General features: G+C 34.1%; 6 protein-coding genes across 10 annotated transcripts; 4 read left to right on the forward strand and 2 right to left on the reverse strand.

Moving 5' to 3' along the window:
* Positions 1-80: 80 nt before the first annotated feature.
* Positions 81-2,346, forward strand: Pdxk (pyridoxal kinase). Its single transcript, XM_018035315.2, has 7 exons — positions 81-332; positions 1,060-1,159; positions 1,250-1,393; positions 1,476-1,596; positions 1,665-1,807; positions 1,883-2,062; positions 2,132-2,346. Exons 1-7 carry the CDS (start codon positions 240-242, stop codon positions 2,245-2,247), a joined length of 897 nt encoding a protein of 298 aa, XP_017890804.1. The 5' UTR covers positions 81-239; the 3' UTR covers positions 2,248-2,346.
* Positions 2,347-2,828: 482 nt separating this feature from the next.
* RpIII128 (RNA polymerase III subunit RpIII128) lies at positions 2,829-8,101 on the reverse strand. Of its 4 annotated transcripts, none has more exons than XM_018035312.1 (16): positions 7,916-8,101; positions 7,535-7,711; positions 7,298-7,452; positions 7,058-7,234; positions 6,706-6,997; positions 6,480-6,637; positions 6,311-6,416; positions 5,944-6,243; positions 5,537-5,737; positions 5,175-5,452; positions 4,974-5,113; positions 4,306-4,898; positions 3,783-4,029; positions 3,553-3,717; positions 3,358-3,488; positions 2,829-3,287 (listed from the first exon to the last, which is right to left on the reverse strand). In XM_018035312.1, the coding sequence occupies exons 2-16, from the start codon at positions 7,601-7,603 to the stop codon at positions 2,904-2,906; spliced, it is 3,396 nt and encodes a 1,131-aa protein (XP_017890801.1). In that variant the 5' UTR covers positions 7,604-7,711; positions 7,916-8,101; the 3' UTR covers positions 2,829-2,903. The 4 variants fall into 4 exon arrangements, with proteins under 4 accessions (XP_017890801.1, XP_017890803.1, XP_017890802.1 ...); XM_018035314.1 differs by having other exon boundaries at positions 7,906-8,101; XM_018035313.1 differs by having other exon boundaries at positions 7,788-8,101.
* Positions 8,102-8,198: 97 nt separating this feature from the next.
* LOC108631392 (growth hormone-inducible transmembrane protein-like) lies at positions 8,199-10,079 on the forward strand. Of its 2 annotated transcripts, none has more exons than XM_018035246.2 (5): positions 8,199-8,300; positions 8,484-8,701; positions 9,092-9,203; positions 9,281-9,898; positions 9,972-10,079. In XM_018035246.2, the coding sequence occupies exons 2-5, from the start codon at positions 8,500-8,502 to the stop codon at positions 10,057-10,059; spliced, it is 1,020 nt and encodes a 339-aa protein (XP_017890735.1). In that variant the 5' UTR covers positions 8,199-8,300; positions 8,484-8,499; the 3' UTR covers positions 10,060-10,079. The 2 variants fall into 2 exon arrangements, with proteins under 2 accessions (XP_017890735.1, XP_017890736.1); XM_018035247.2 differs by lacking the exon at positions 8,199-8,300 and adding an exon at positions 8,362-8,414.
* Positions 10,080-10,367: 288 nt separating this feature from the next.
* LOC108631383 (growth hormone-inducible transmembrane protein-like) lies at positions 10,368-11,305 on the forward strand. The gene is made up of 3 exons (XM_018035234.2): positions 10,368-10,429; positions 10,507-11,124; positions 11,198-11,305. Exons 1-3 carry the CDS (start codon positions 10,368-10,370, stop codon positions 11,283-11,285), a joined length of 768 nt encoding a protein of 255 aa, XP_017890723.1. The 3' UTR covers positions 11,286-11,305.
* Positions 11,306-11,647: 342 nt separating this feature from the next.
* SmB (small ribonucleoprotein particle protein SmB) lies at positions 11,648-13,018 on the reverse strand. Its single transcript, XM_018035237.2, has 3 exons — positions 12,834-13,018; positions 12,128-12,662; positions 11,648-11,827 (listed from the first exon to the last, which is right to left on the reverse strand). Exons 1-3 carry the CDS (start codon positions 12,834-12,836, stop codon positions 11,712-11,714), a joined length of 654 nt encoding a protein of 217 aa, XP_017890726.1. The 5' UTR covers positions 12,837-13,018; the 3' UTR covers positions 11,648-11,711.
* Positions 13,019-13,285: 267 nt separating this feature from the next.
* On the forward strand, positions 13,286-14,346 carry Vlet (COMM domain containing 10 protein valette). Its single transcript, XM_018035250.2, has 3 exons — positions 13,286-13,522; positions 13,680-14,043; positions 14,111-14,346. Exons 1-3 carry the CDS (start codon positions 13,494-13,496, stop codon positions 14,309-14,311), a joined length of 594 nt encoding a protein of 197 aa, XP_017890739.1. The 5' UTR covers positions 13,286-13,493; the 3' UTR covers positions 14,312-14,346.
* The last annotated feature ends 2 nt before the right edge of the window (positions 14,347-14,348 follow it).

The raw sequence follows: 14,348 nt of genomic DNA on the forward strand, positions 1-14,348 counted from the left end.
ATTATTCCCTAGGTAGTCGATACTTTAAATTAGTCGATAGTGCCCATCACTAGTCTGACACTGTCTTATTGTTGCGTAGAGGGTGCGTAGTTTTCCCTAGCCTTATCAATACTGATACACTTATCAATTGATAAGCATTAGTACTGATACACAATAAAAAGTGCCACGTACTGTAGTTCTTTAGAGCTATACCTGTTTTAACATAACATTGAAAAAAGTTTGTGAGTCAACTAATTAATATGTGCTCCAAAAGGACACCGCGAATCCTTTCGATACAAAGTCATGTAGTGTCTGGTTACGTTGGTAATAAAAGCGCAACGTTTCCTTTACAGGTGAACGTCACGTTATGAAGCCAAATAATTTATTTACATTTATGTTGTTGTATGTAGAACATAGACATAAAAGAATAGACAGACATAGGAAATTTGACGCAACGTGCGAAAGAGAAAGTGCTACTTTCTCTCTCTATCAGTGGAGAGTGGGAAAGTAAGAGAAACGTGATAGCCATTTAACTTCTCTTCTTCTGGTATAAAATATACCTGCCATCACGAGAGTCCATAGTGCGCAAACACCAGTTTTCAGTCGTTGTCCGCATGTCTCTCTTTCTCTGGAATGCTTTCCATATTTTCGCCATTATTCGGATCTATGTATTTGATTAATTCAGTATCTCCAAGCTGCGCAAAACTGGTATGGACTCTCGTGACGGCAGGAATAGTAAACGTGGTCCCCCCACTATGGACATGTATGAGAAAGACAGAACTTCTGCCAAAGCATGTTATCTTGATTAAATAACATTGGTCGCTCGGTCTATTCTTTTATTAGCCGATCGAGGAATGCGATAGCGACCCGAAGGCAAGTTTGAGTTTGAAGGTGGCAGCTTAACTCCGTATGAAATATTCTATTGTTTTCATTTAAACGGAACACCTTGTATATTCCTCTAGCAAGCCAGCTCATTGTTTTAAATTCAACAACCATTTTTCATCACAAATTCACTTTTGTAATCACCATAAGGAAATAAATATATAATAGGATATTAATAATAATAATCCTTTTATTTAGCTGCTGGGCTTTGAAGTAGATGCAATTAATTCAGTCCAACTTTCCAATCATACTGGTTACAAGGTTTTCAAAGGCCAAGTACTAAATGATAAAGATTTAGGCAAGATAATATTTCACGGAAGAAATTAAATATAGAACAGCTTATAATAAAAGTTATTAAAAACCTGTTATATTTATAATTATTGTTCAGATGACTTGATAGATGGTTTAGTCCAAAATGATTTGGACAATTATACACATTTGCTCACTGGATACGTTGGCTCTGCTTCATTTCTCAAAAAGGTGGCGGAGGTGGTTCATATTTTGAAACGTAAAAATCCTGATCTTATATATGGTAAATAATATCTTAATTAATAAGAGAGAGGTATTACTCAAAACAGTAATTTCATATTAATAATGAACTTTTATCATTTTAGTATGTGATCCAGTTATGGGAGATAATGGAAAATTATATGTTCCTGAAGCATTAAAAGAAATTTATAAGAAAGACATTGTCCCACTAGCAGATATTGTCTTGCCAAATCAATTTGAATTAGAGTAAGTTACACCTTCTATGTGATAAGCCTCATAGAAAATGAACTATAATATATTTCTAACTACTCTAGATTATTGACTAATGTAAAAATTAGTCAAATGTCTGATTTACAAAATGCTGTAAAACTACTTCATAAGATTGGTCCTCAAATGGTGGCCATCACATCTACAGAAATTGGTGATAAATTGACAACAGTAATTAGCACAAATAAAGGTAAATAAACGCAATGCAAAATATTATTTAAAGTACGTGAAATATCTTATGTATTAAAACCTGTTTCAATTCCAGATAAGAAGTTAATGAAGATTGACATTCCGAGAATACCAACTAGTTTTACAGGCACTGGAGATCTGTTTGCTGCTTTGTTTTTAGCTCACACGTATTTGAACGATAGTTTGAAAGTCGCCATTGAAAAGACTGTGAACTCTTTATACACTGTTCTACTCAAGACATATGAATATTCCCAAAGTAAGTAAGAAATTGTTTGCTTTTAACCATAAATAAAACGAAAGATATTGATTTTATATATTCTACTAGCGTGCCAAGATAAAAATACTCAACCATCAAAAAGAATCGAATTACGCTTAATACAGAATAAGAACTACATCGAGGATCCAGAAATTCGTTTACTCGCTGAATCTCTTGTTTCATGAAGCGTTCGAGTTGTTAAAAAAATATGCATGCGTGTATGGTATTGATAGCTGACTATACGTTACTGTATTTAATACATTTTAATNTATTATTTTATTATTGTTATACTTCTTCCGGCAATGTACCTTTCCATTTGTCGCTTCCACAAGTTGCGCTTGGCGGCAAGTGACGGAAGATGAGGAGAAAAAGCAAGTCGTGATTAAAGCGTTGTTGGCTCCACTACGAGTATTGAAACCAATCAAATGGATAAACTAGACAGCATCGAGAAGGTCACCATCGACATTCGTCAGAGAGTGGAAGCTCTGCGACGATGGGAATCCCTAACTGCTTAAATTATAGTGACTAAAACTCATTTTCTTCTTAGTTTATTATTTAAAATGTAAGAAAACTGTATTCGGCCACTATTTTAATGACACAAATGTCTTCTAGCAGCCATTCCAATGTTTGGACCGCGGCAGATCACGAGCGCTATGAGCGCAAGTTATTTATAGTAAAGTCGCCTTGAATACTAAATGACAATCATTAATACCTCTCTCTTTCTACGACTTGTCTACACTTTCATCAATAAAATAAACGACACAACTTAAAAAGTATAAATATATTTACATGTAAACTGTGAATCTCGATGAACTGCAGTTTCACGGTCAATCGTATCAAATTATTCACAATAATTTTTTAATGTTAAGCGAGGTACGATGTTCATAGACTGAAGTTCTTGGAAAAGCAATTTACAGGCATAAGGCATGGAAATTGTAGAAACACACGAACTGGAGCGACAACTGTGACACCAACTGCTGTATGCCATTAAACCACATTTGTTGCATACATCAACATCGAACGCGTCACTGGATATCATGAGCCTCTCTATCAGCATCATGCTAGCGCCATATCCGATTAAACAGTCTCGTTCCATTTCACCCAGCCGCAAACCACCCTCTTTGGCACGACCTTCCGTTGGTTGACGAGTTAACACCGCTCTCGGACCTCGAGCACGTGCGTGCATTTTATCTTGCACCATATGTTTCAATTTTTGATAATATACCTGCAGTGTAAAACTCCTATTGTAATATTTATATAATGTCTAAATGCGGATGAGAAGTTTAATGACATACCGGTCCCGAGTAAATGTAAGCTTGCAACGGTTCTCCTGTAATACCAGAGTAAAAGAAATCTTTGCCTAAGTAATTATATCCATTCTTTATCAACTCTTCACAGACATCCTCGACTTTTGAACCCCCGAATGCTAAATAAAATTATTACGATTTAGTATTTCAAGCCTTTAAAAATAATCTATTACAAGCTCGTACCTGTGCCATAGTGGAATTCTCCTTCTATAACGCCAGCTTTTCCAGCAAGTAGTTCTATCAATTTGCCAACAGTCATACGGGAAGGAAAACCGTGTGGATTCATGATCATGTCGGGACAGATACCGTAATCATTAAACGGCATGTCTTCTTGTTCCACAATTAACCCTGCATGAGAAAGTAAATAGTAGTAAAATGTATTCGTATATTCGACAGTAAAAATAAGTACGTACCAATAACACCTTTTTGTCCGTGTCGACTACTAAATTTATCACCTATCTCAGGTCTTCGTGTCTGTCTTAATAATAATTTGATCAAGAATGCGTCTTCCGCATTGCTAGAGATCATAACTTTTTCGACATAAGCAGGAACAGGACCCTTGAAAACGACTGGCACATCCTTGTATTCAGTTTGAGTTTGAACATTACCAGCATTTACCGGACCTATATTTGCAGCTGGTGATGATTTATTCACCATCACCTATAAAATCATTAATTATTTACACAAATATAACTACTCTGCTAATAACTAGACTGCCGATTTTACGCATTTTTAAAAGAATGGTATGTACAGAAAATATAAAGAAATTATTCAATGTTTAAGGACACATAAAATATCAAAAGTGAAAACATATTACGATTTTTAAAATACAAATTAATTTCTGTTTACGCTTCATTTTCTACAGTGGCATTACAGATGGTTTCTCTTGCATAAAGATCCGTTGTTTATTAATAATTATTGTATCTAAAAGCAAACCTTCCTATTTTCCACCATTTCTCCAGGTGCAGCGATTCCGTCGCTATCGATCACGTCGTGTTTCCAAACGGCTTTCTTTGTATTAGAATCAATTAATGGACCCATTATTCGGTCGTAAGTCTGATTCGCGTATCTTTTTAACGTGCACTTCGCATTCCGGTATACCAAACACCTCCCAAATCCCCTATCAACTGAAGCTTTGTTCAAGATAATCGCATCTTCGATATCGTAACCGCTGTAAGACATAACAGCGATAATTGCGTTCTGTCCAGCCGGTAATTTATCAAAATTGATCAGCTCTATCGTTCTGGATTTCACCATAGGTGCTTGAGGATATACCAAATTGTACATCAATGTATCGATACGATTGCGTTGATTATAACCAATAGTTCCCATCGCTTGCTTCCCCATAGCACACTGATAAGTATTCCTTGGACTCTGATTATGATGCGGATAAGGTACTAAACCAGCGCAAACTCCGAGTAATGTAAATGGTTCGATTTCCAAATGTGTTGTCTTTTCGTTGATGTATGATTCATTGAACGCGATGGAACTATCATTCTCTTCATTTACATCCAAATATTCGATTAAACCTAACGATATAATAGTTACATACATAAATATGTAATTAGATTAAATTACATTCTATTCTTTTAATATATGCTGACCTTCATGTAAAAAGTCTTCGAAACTTCGAACTCCTTGTTCAAGTAACTTAATATGTCCTTCTTGTATAAGAGGATGACTCTTATGCACAATAATGTACGGCCTACATAGTCGGCCTCCATCAGAACTAATCTGAATGCATCTGCAAGCAAATAGATAATCGTAAAATAATGTATTTTTTCAAGTGTTAAATAGATAACTACCTGTGTTGATGTTGAGTATATATAGAAACAAAACCATTTATGAGACCTTTCCTTCGCAACAGCCTGAAGACATTTACCAATCTCTGATAGTTCTTTACTACACCCAAAATATTACCATTCAGAAATACCATGTAAACGTGTCTATTGTTAATTTCTTCGCCGCCAAGTATATTAACATTCTCGACTCCTAAATTAAAGGCTAATCTAATGATTGGCTCTTCCTCGATTTCTGTAGTGATGTGTGTCATAAGAGCTAAATTTTTTACTAAACCGCAACCCTATAAATATTTGTATGTAAAGTCTTTGCAATATCGTAATTAATAACTTTTAATAAAACTGTGTATTTAAAAAACAATACTAACTTCTCCTTCGGGAGTATCGCTAGGACACAACATGCCCCATTGCGATGGTTGCAAAGAACGAGGCCCAGACACTTTTCTAGTTTTTTCAAACTGCGAATTAACTCGTGTCATCATACCAAGTGCCGAAATATATGAAAGTCTAGAGAGAACTTGAGTGACTCCATGACGTTCCATTTTGAAACGTTTAATCGTCCAATTACCCTGTTTAATAAAAATATCGGTTTACCACTTGATCTATGAATATTTTTCTTCTAATACACACTACCCAAAAAAATTATGATATCACGAAATTTGTATAAAAATTTGTCCAAATTTGGAACATGATTACGTCGGCAACAGAGTATCATAGAGAATGATTTTTTAAAAATAAAGTCAGAAATTAGTTCTTGAGTAGTATAGTTACTCACAGATGATATAGCAAATGCTAATCCATTGGTAATTTGATCCTGTCTCATATGTTTTACAATATCAAATTGTGCTGCTTTGATTTTCGGTATGTTCTTGTCAGCAATTTGCTTTAACTCCCAATTAAATCTCTTAAATAAATCTTCGAACATCAGAGACAGTAACGAGCCAGCGAGTTCCAATCGTTTGTTTCCATAGTAATCTCTGTCATCTACAAGTCTCCCATCAGTCTGTGCTTTCATAACTTTACGAATCATTAAAGCGATATAAGTTGCTTTCATTTTAAAATTAAAGTCAACGACCTATAACAAATAACATAACGATGATCTTTCGATCCTCTTTTACAATTGCAGTTTCAAAATTACTCACAGGTACGTGAGACAGAACATTAGTTGCCAAAATATCCTTCATTTCATCTGTGATGCTAGATTTGATTACCGAGAATCTTTTTTGCTTCCTTTTACTACTAAGAAATCTGAAATATAACATGAAATCAACATTCAGAATGTAAATAACTTCTTGTGTATCCGTGAATTACCTTAATGCTTGATTCTGGGCAAATACATTTAGAACATGACATTCTTCTAAGCTAGGTGCGAACTTTTTCATAAATTCCTCCTCTGTACCAATCAGTTGCATAATTTCTTGATCACTCACAATTCCCATTGCTTTAAATATTATTGTAACAGGTATGTCCTAGCAACTTAAGAATAGATTTCAAGTCCATCGCAGAAACTTTATTTCTTATTAAGAGGTGTACTTACATCTTGAAAAATATTATGTCTCATATAATATTTTCCTCCTTTGCCTACTATGTTAGTTTTCGTTTTTCGTTCATGAGTTGAACTGTTACAAGATGCTACGATACATCCTTTACTATCCTCTTCTAAAATAATCCTGTTTCTAAGCATTTGTTCTTGTATCAAAATTACTTTTTCCTGCCCATTTATTATAAAATAACCACCAGGATCATGTGGACATTCATTCATCTTTGCCAATTCAAAATGTGATTTACCATTTAATGCACAATTTGAACTTCTCAACATAATAGGCATTCTAAAAAAATACAATAACAAACTCAGTTTATATTTTCATAACAGTTATCAAAGTTTATACCTTCCAATCAATAAATTATTTCTTATTATAGGCTGATGACCTCTTATATATTCAATATCAACTGTGATAGGTGCATAATAGTTTAGATCCCTTAAACGACATTCATGAGGCGTAGTAGGACGTGTTACATTAAAGCCTTCTTCAACATCAGGCGATCCAACATGAACATTTAAGTATCTGCAAAATATTTTGTGATACAATTAACCAAAATATATTCATATACAAAGTAATTCTACTTACTTAACATAAAACAAGGGATCAGCATCGCTGAGCACTTTTTCATTTGCTTTTACTATCTTCTTTATTTCTACATTTATAAAGTAATTAAAAGAATCAATATGTTGTTTAACCAATCCCTTTCCTTTCAGAAAAGCAGGTACAAGTTTCCATTTATCCTACAAAAATTTGGTAGTCTAATTTAGATGATTCATAATAAAATTATTAAAATGTACTGCAGATATAGAATCATTTTTATACCTGAATGTGTTTAATTACTTTATTGTATTTCTCTTCCCCTTTGAGACCACCAATTTTCATCTCCCCCATTCTTGTATTCGTAAAAAATAAAGTTCTAATTAAACAGTTTCGAGTAAAACGTATTCTCCTGTTACAACCATGCTCTTAACACACGTCGTTTTGTAAAATTAACATAACCTACAATCGTAACACAGTTTTATAGAAGTCATTACAACCGGTAGTAAACAAAGCAGTGAGAAGAAATAAAAATTACTGGATGGAAAATTTGTCTATAACTTGTTTAGGCAAATGTGTACTCTTTTATATAACAAAAATATGTTAAGGAACTTTATAACTTCCTAGCAAGTGTATTCAGCGTATTCAGTACTCACTGATACATACTATATCTATTTGAATGAGTATAAGCAAGCCTCACTGATTTAATTAAAAATAATTATCACATTGGCTTCTAAATTTGTGTTTTCGGTTTGTACAGAATTCTGGTGCAACGTGTATTAAAAATATAAAATATAAAGTTCTGTCAGAGAGAAACTGGTTAACATGTGTGGGACTTGTTTATGATTTTATTTTTCCCTTCTTTTCGATAGTTTTCGATAGTATCGATGATGATGGTAGCGACTATCGATACTCGATAATTATCCACCTCCGACTCCGACTGACAGTAGTGACAGTGCTAATGCTAAGTACTAAGTGCTACTGCTAAGAGAACAGTATTCAGTTCAGTGTATCGATTTGTCGAGAAGAACAATTGCAGCGTATTGCGTCTGTGAGTAATCACAAAAAATTTTTGCGAACGAAATATTTAATCTGGATTTTCGAATCGGATGTTCTAGATGTGAAGATTAGTCTTCAGATTCTAGATATTTAATTACTGAAAATCGTGTGTAACTTTTTATGGTTATCAATCTCGTCAGTGTTTGTTTTATTAATATACATATGGTTTTTTTAGATAATAACATGCAAAAATGATGCTCGCTAGAGTGTGTCGAAGTGGTGTTTCACCGAATTTGATCAGTTTGTTGAAATCTCCGGCTACTTCGAAATCATTTATTCCAAGAATCCAGTCTTCTAGATTATTCGCTAATGATGGACGGCACACATTTGCCAGATCAGCTCGTAGATCAGCCACTATCTCGGAACAAGCAGCGGCTCCCGCAGGAGAAACTGGTAAATTTTCGATAGATAAATGCAATTTGTAAAGAAAATCACAATATGAAAAACACACAACATGATGCAATCATTGCACCACTGTAGAACTTATAGGTTAACTCAAACTGACATAAATATTTTATTTGTTATTATAAACTATTAGAAATAGCATAGAAATCATTTAAAAACGCTCAGAATACTTCTATATAATTCATAATATAAAAATTGCTTGAAGACATTCAAGGCAGAGCTTGAATTCATTGTCCTCATTGTAGGATTACTTTTTCATGATTTCACATATTTTCTTGTATATATCGCCTATATTCAACATGTGAATATATTAAGACATATTTTTTAGTAAAATTTATTTTGTTAAAATCATTTAAAGCATTATTTGTATATTCCTAGCATTCTCTCTTGGAAAAGGAGCTCTCGCTGGTGGTGCTGTAATAGGATTAGGGTCCCTCTGCTATTATGGGTTGGGTTTCTCACCATCTATGGGTACCATAGATTATGTGAAGTATGTTCTCATTCAATATGAGATTCTAATTATGTAAGTATGGATTATTTTAAACCACATATATTTTTTTGAGTTAGATATTGGCCTCAACATGTGAAGGAGAGAATTAGAACCACGTACATGTATCTTGGCGCATCTATACTGAGCAGTACAGCAGCGGCAGCAATATGTTTACGTTCACCAGTCATTATGAATATGGTGATGCGTCAAGGATGGGTTTCCATGTTGGTAACGATTGCAGCTGTTTGGGGTAGCGGTATAATGTTGCAGAGTATTCCATACAAAGAAGGATTTGGTGCAAAACAGTTAGCATGGTTGGCCCATACTGGTACTGTTGGTGCAATTCTTGCACCTTTGTACTTACTTGGAGGACCTTTGGTACTTAGAGCTGCGTGGTATACTGCCAGTATAGTTGGCGGTTTATCTATAGTTGCTGTTTGTGCACCAAATGAAACGTTTTTGAAAATGGGTGGCCCACTAGCAATTGGTTTAGGAGTCGTATTTGCAAGCAGTGTGGGATCAATGTTTCTGCCACCTACAACAGCTCTTGGGTCTGGATTGTACTCTATGTCTCTGTATGGTGGTCTGATATTGTTTTCCATGTTACTTTTGTATGATACACAAAGAATTATCAAACAAGCTGAAACATACCCAGTCCACGAACATATGGTGAGACCATATGATCCAATTAACAAGTAAGTGATTTGAGCTAAAATTCTCGGAAAATTCTAACATAAAAATTTATGTATTTTTAACTTCTTATTTCAGCGCGATCTCTGTTTATATGGATGTAGTGAATATCTTTGTAAGGATTCTCACACTGCTGGCAGGCGGAGGAAATAGAAGACAAAAATAAAGATGAGAAAATTTACTTCATTAGACTCAATTATTTATAGTCCTACTTTCATACTACGTTTAGAAAGCGACTTAGTCTTGAGCTTTAAAATTAATTTGCACTAAAATAAGCCTTACATATATAATCTACTTTATTTGTATTATGAGATGGTATAATGTAAATTAATAGTTTATTTAAAATAAAGTACAAAATATCATAATTATAGCAATATTCTTTCAAAACACGTGTGAAAAAAATTAATTCATACTTTAATTATCTGTAATCATAAGTACAACTTATTTTTCTTCATGAAGATCTAAATCTTTTTTATGCTTGTGTACTATTATGGGTTGGGTTTCTCACCATCTATGGGTACCATAGATTATGTGAAGTATGTTCTCATTCAATATGAGATTCTAATTATGTAAGTATGGATTATTTTAAACCACATATATTTTTTTGAGTTAGATATTGGCCTCAACATGTGAAGGAGAGAATTAGAACCACGTACATGTATCTTGGCGCATCTATACTGAGCAGTACAGCAGCGGCAGCAATATGTTTACGTTCACCAGTCATTATGAATATGGTGATGCGTCAAGGATGGGTTTCCATGTTGGTAACGATTGCAGCTGTTTGGGGTAGCGGTATAATGTTGCAGAGTATTCCATACAAAGAAGGATTTGGTGCAAAACAGTTAGCATGGTTGGCCCATACTGGTACTGTTGGTGCAATTCTTGCACCTTTGTACTTACTTGGAGGACCTTTGGTACTTAGAGCTGCGTGGTATACTGCCAGTATAGTTGGCGGTTTATCTATAGTTGCTGTTTGTGCACCAAATGAAACGTTTTTGAAAATGGGTGGCCCACTAGCAATTGGTTTAGGAGTCGTATTTGCAAGCAGTGTGGGATCAATGTTTCTGCCACCTACAACAGCTCTTGGGTCTGGATTGTACTCTATGTCTCTGTATGGTGGTCTGATATTGTTTTCCATGTTACTTTTGTATGATACACAAAGAATTATCAAACAAGCTGAAACATACCCAGTCCACGAACATATGGTGAGACCATATGATCCAATTAACAAGTAAGTGATTTGAGCTAAAATTCTCGGAAAATTCTAACATAAAAATTTATGTATTTTTAACTTCTTATTTCAGCGCGATCTCTGTTTATATGGATGTAGTGAATATCTTTGTAAGGATTCTCACACTGCTGGCAGGCGGAGGAAATAGAAGACAAAAATAAAGATGAGAAAATTTACTTCATTAGACTCAATTATTTATAGTCCTACTTTCATACTACGTTTAGAAAGCGACTTAGTCTTGAGCTTTAAAATTAATTTGCACTAAAATAAGCCTTACATATATAATCTACTTTATTTGTATTATGAGATGGTATAATGTAAATTAATAGTTTATTTAAAATAAAGTACAAAATATCATAATTATAGCAATATTCTTTCAAAACACGTGTGAAAAAAATTAATTCATACTTTAATTATCTGTAATCATAAGTACAACTTATTTTTCTTCATGAAGATCTAAATCTTTTTTATGCTTGTGTAATTACTTGTAGTTCACCTATGTTTTAATATGAATTAAAAAGAATAACATTATAAAAATTACTTTTATTGTTATTAGTGTTTACATAATTGTAGTTTATTAAAAATTCTTAGTATGGACGAGGGGGTGGTCCACCACGCATCATACCTGGAGGTGGACCTCTCATTCCTGGTGGTCCCATTGGTGGACCACCACGTCCCATAGGAGGCATACCTGGTGGCATTCCTGTAAAATATAAATAAACGAATATATTTTCTTCTTCTCATATCAATACTACGGTGAAATAAATATATCCCTCCTTTAATTCACGTGAGTCTGTTGTTCACGCGGTCAGGAAATATATTTTCCTATAGGTTTTAAAAGTAATAGATGTAGACAGTATACATTATTTTTTTACACTATTTGACTAATTTACACTAATACTCTTATGTACTAGCTTTCCATTCGCGTAAAATAAATCCACGTGAGACAGATACTCTGTGTAAGTCGCGGGACGCGTATAATTAAAATTATACAAAATGTTACCCATCATGCCAGGTGGTGGTCCCATCATCCCAGGTGGAGGACCTCCGACTGGCATACGAGGTGGACCACCTGGATGCATTTGTGGTGGCGCAGAGACTTGACCTCTACCTCCTGGTGTCATAATTTGCTGCGATGGGCCGCCAACACCTCTAACTGGCCCTTGCAGGCCAGCTGGTACTCCAGCGACATTAGCAGGCATACCACGACCTGCAGCCCGACCCATACCAGGACCAGGTGCTGCACCAGGTATAGGTACTCTAGGTAATCCTTCTTCAGGTGGTGGGGGACCTTCTACAGTTAACGAAACAATATTTTCTCCTCTTAATAATACAAAGCCTAAGACACGTTTGTCCTCTCTTTCTGGCTGCTTTGTATTCTTTGGTTTAATTTTACGAAACTCTTCACAATCACCAAGTATGAGGTTCATGTGTTTATCAAAGGCCTTAAATGTGCCTATGAATGTCCTAGAGTCTTGTAAAATAATTCTGACTCTGTAATTAATATGCTGTAGCATCTTATTATTTTTACCGATTGTCTGAAACATACATAGATTTTATTTAAATTTTATAGAATTATCAAAATGTAACATTAAAAATAGTATTAACAAATTTCTTATGCTTCTAACATTTGTAATGCTAACATTAAAATTTTTAGGTTATAAAAAGCCGACTTCTAAAAGATCTACAGTTATTGTATTTTTACTTACCATTTTGATTTCTTGGTTTTTATATCAATGAAATGAAGGGTAACTTATTACAATTAATAGATTAATGTTACACTACAATACGATTTGCCGCTAACCACTTGGCTTCTTGGCTTCGATGTCTACCTACACGGACACGGACACACGGACCGCACGGACCTGAAGACCTGAAGTACGGTGTATAAACTATAAAACTATAAACCAGTGATGGGGCGATGGGGATGATGGGCACATCCATGGACCTGAAGGACCGTACATAGTCCAGGGGTAGAGTTTCCTAAAGCAGAAGGGGAAAACAGCTCTGTTTGAGCCTTAGAGCATATCATGATATTTTACAAAAAAAATCATAATAAAATAATAATTTTTCAAAACTGTAATTGTCAGGAGTATAATGTGGCATCAGGCGAACTCAGTTCTCAATCTTATTTCTCAACTGCTTGTTGCATATCTATGAGTGATTTTTAGTCGCTTAGTTATAAAATATCCCACGGGGTGCCCGTGCCCAACACTGGTGTTAATTAAAAAATATGATTTATGTGACTATTTTATAATAGTGTAGTTGTCAGTAGTTGTGTTCAAAAGTAGCTGCAGCGAATGAATTGAAATATGTAATGTTTACTAATTGATTCTAATAAAATTAATCAGTAACCTACAAATGTGCTCATGGCTTCCTGGATTACAATCACACCGCGGTAATATTTAAATTTTTTGTTTCTTTAAAAATCAATGTTATCTACTTACTGTTTTACAATTAATGTTATCTATTTAAAAGGTATTTGAATTCATGACAAATTTTCGAATTTTTGTACAGTTCATTTGTTTCATCTAATGAAGCATTAATTGTTTCAGAATTCAGCTGGGTCTGAAAATAGCAAATCAAGTAGACAACAGTAAATTTCGTTTATTAATAAATCGTATTTGCCAAACGCTTCAATCTACTGTTAATACGAGAATATTTAGTGAGGAAGAAGAAGAGAAATTGTTAGTTTCTTTGGACTTAAATAAGGATGATCTAATATGTTTACTAGATGCAGTAACGTCGATTTATAAGCAAGCTGCTTGTAACATTATAAAACCTCAGTTGATGGAAAGCACTTTGAAAGATACTTTTAAAGTCAATGATGATAAGGTTCAAACATTTTTAAATGCTTGGATTACATATGGGAAAGGCATAATTGATAATTTTAGACAAATGTCTATATTCCCAATTCAGGTACAATTAATATTTCTAACTATATAAAATCTACAAACAGCTTTCCTTTCATTTTGTTTCATTACAGGTAAAAGATATTGACTGGTGCTTAAATATTCAAGCCGCATCCTCCACTGTTAAAAAAGATGTACGTCCAATGGCATTATTACAACTGAATTTGACAGGTGAAGAAGAGTCTAAATTAACAGTTGAATTTGATAAGAAAGAGCTTATAGATTTGTACCAGAATTTAGAGAAGATGCAATCACAGTTAGATTCTCTTAAATAATATTTAAAGAATTAATATAATTTATTCCAAAAATATT

The sequence above is a fragment of the Ceratina calcarata genome, unplaced genomic scaffold (genome assembly GCF_001652005.2).
Source record: "Ceratina calcarata isolate Rehan_Ccalc_2016 unplaced genomic scaffold, ASM165200v1 scaffold9, whole genome shotgun sequence".
Taxonomy (NCBI): domain Eukaryota; kingdom Metazoa; phylum Arthropoda; class Insecta; order Hymenoptera; family Apidae; genus Ceratina; species Ceratina calcarata.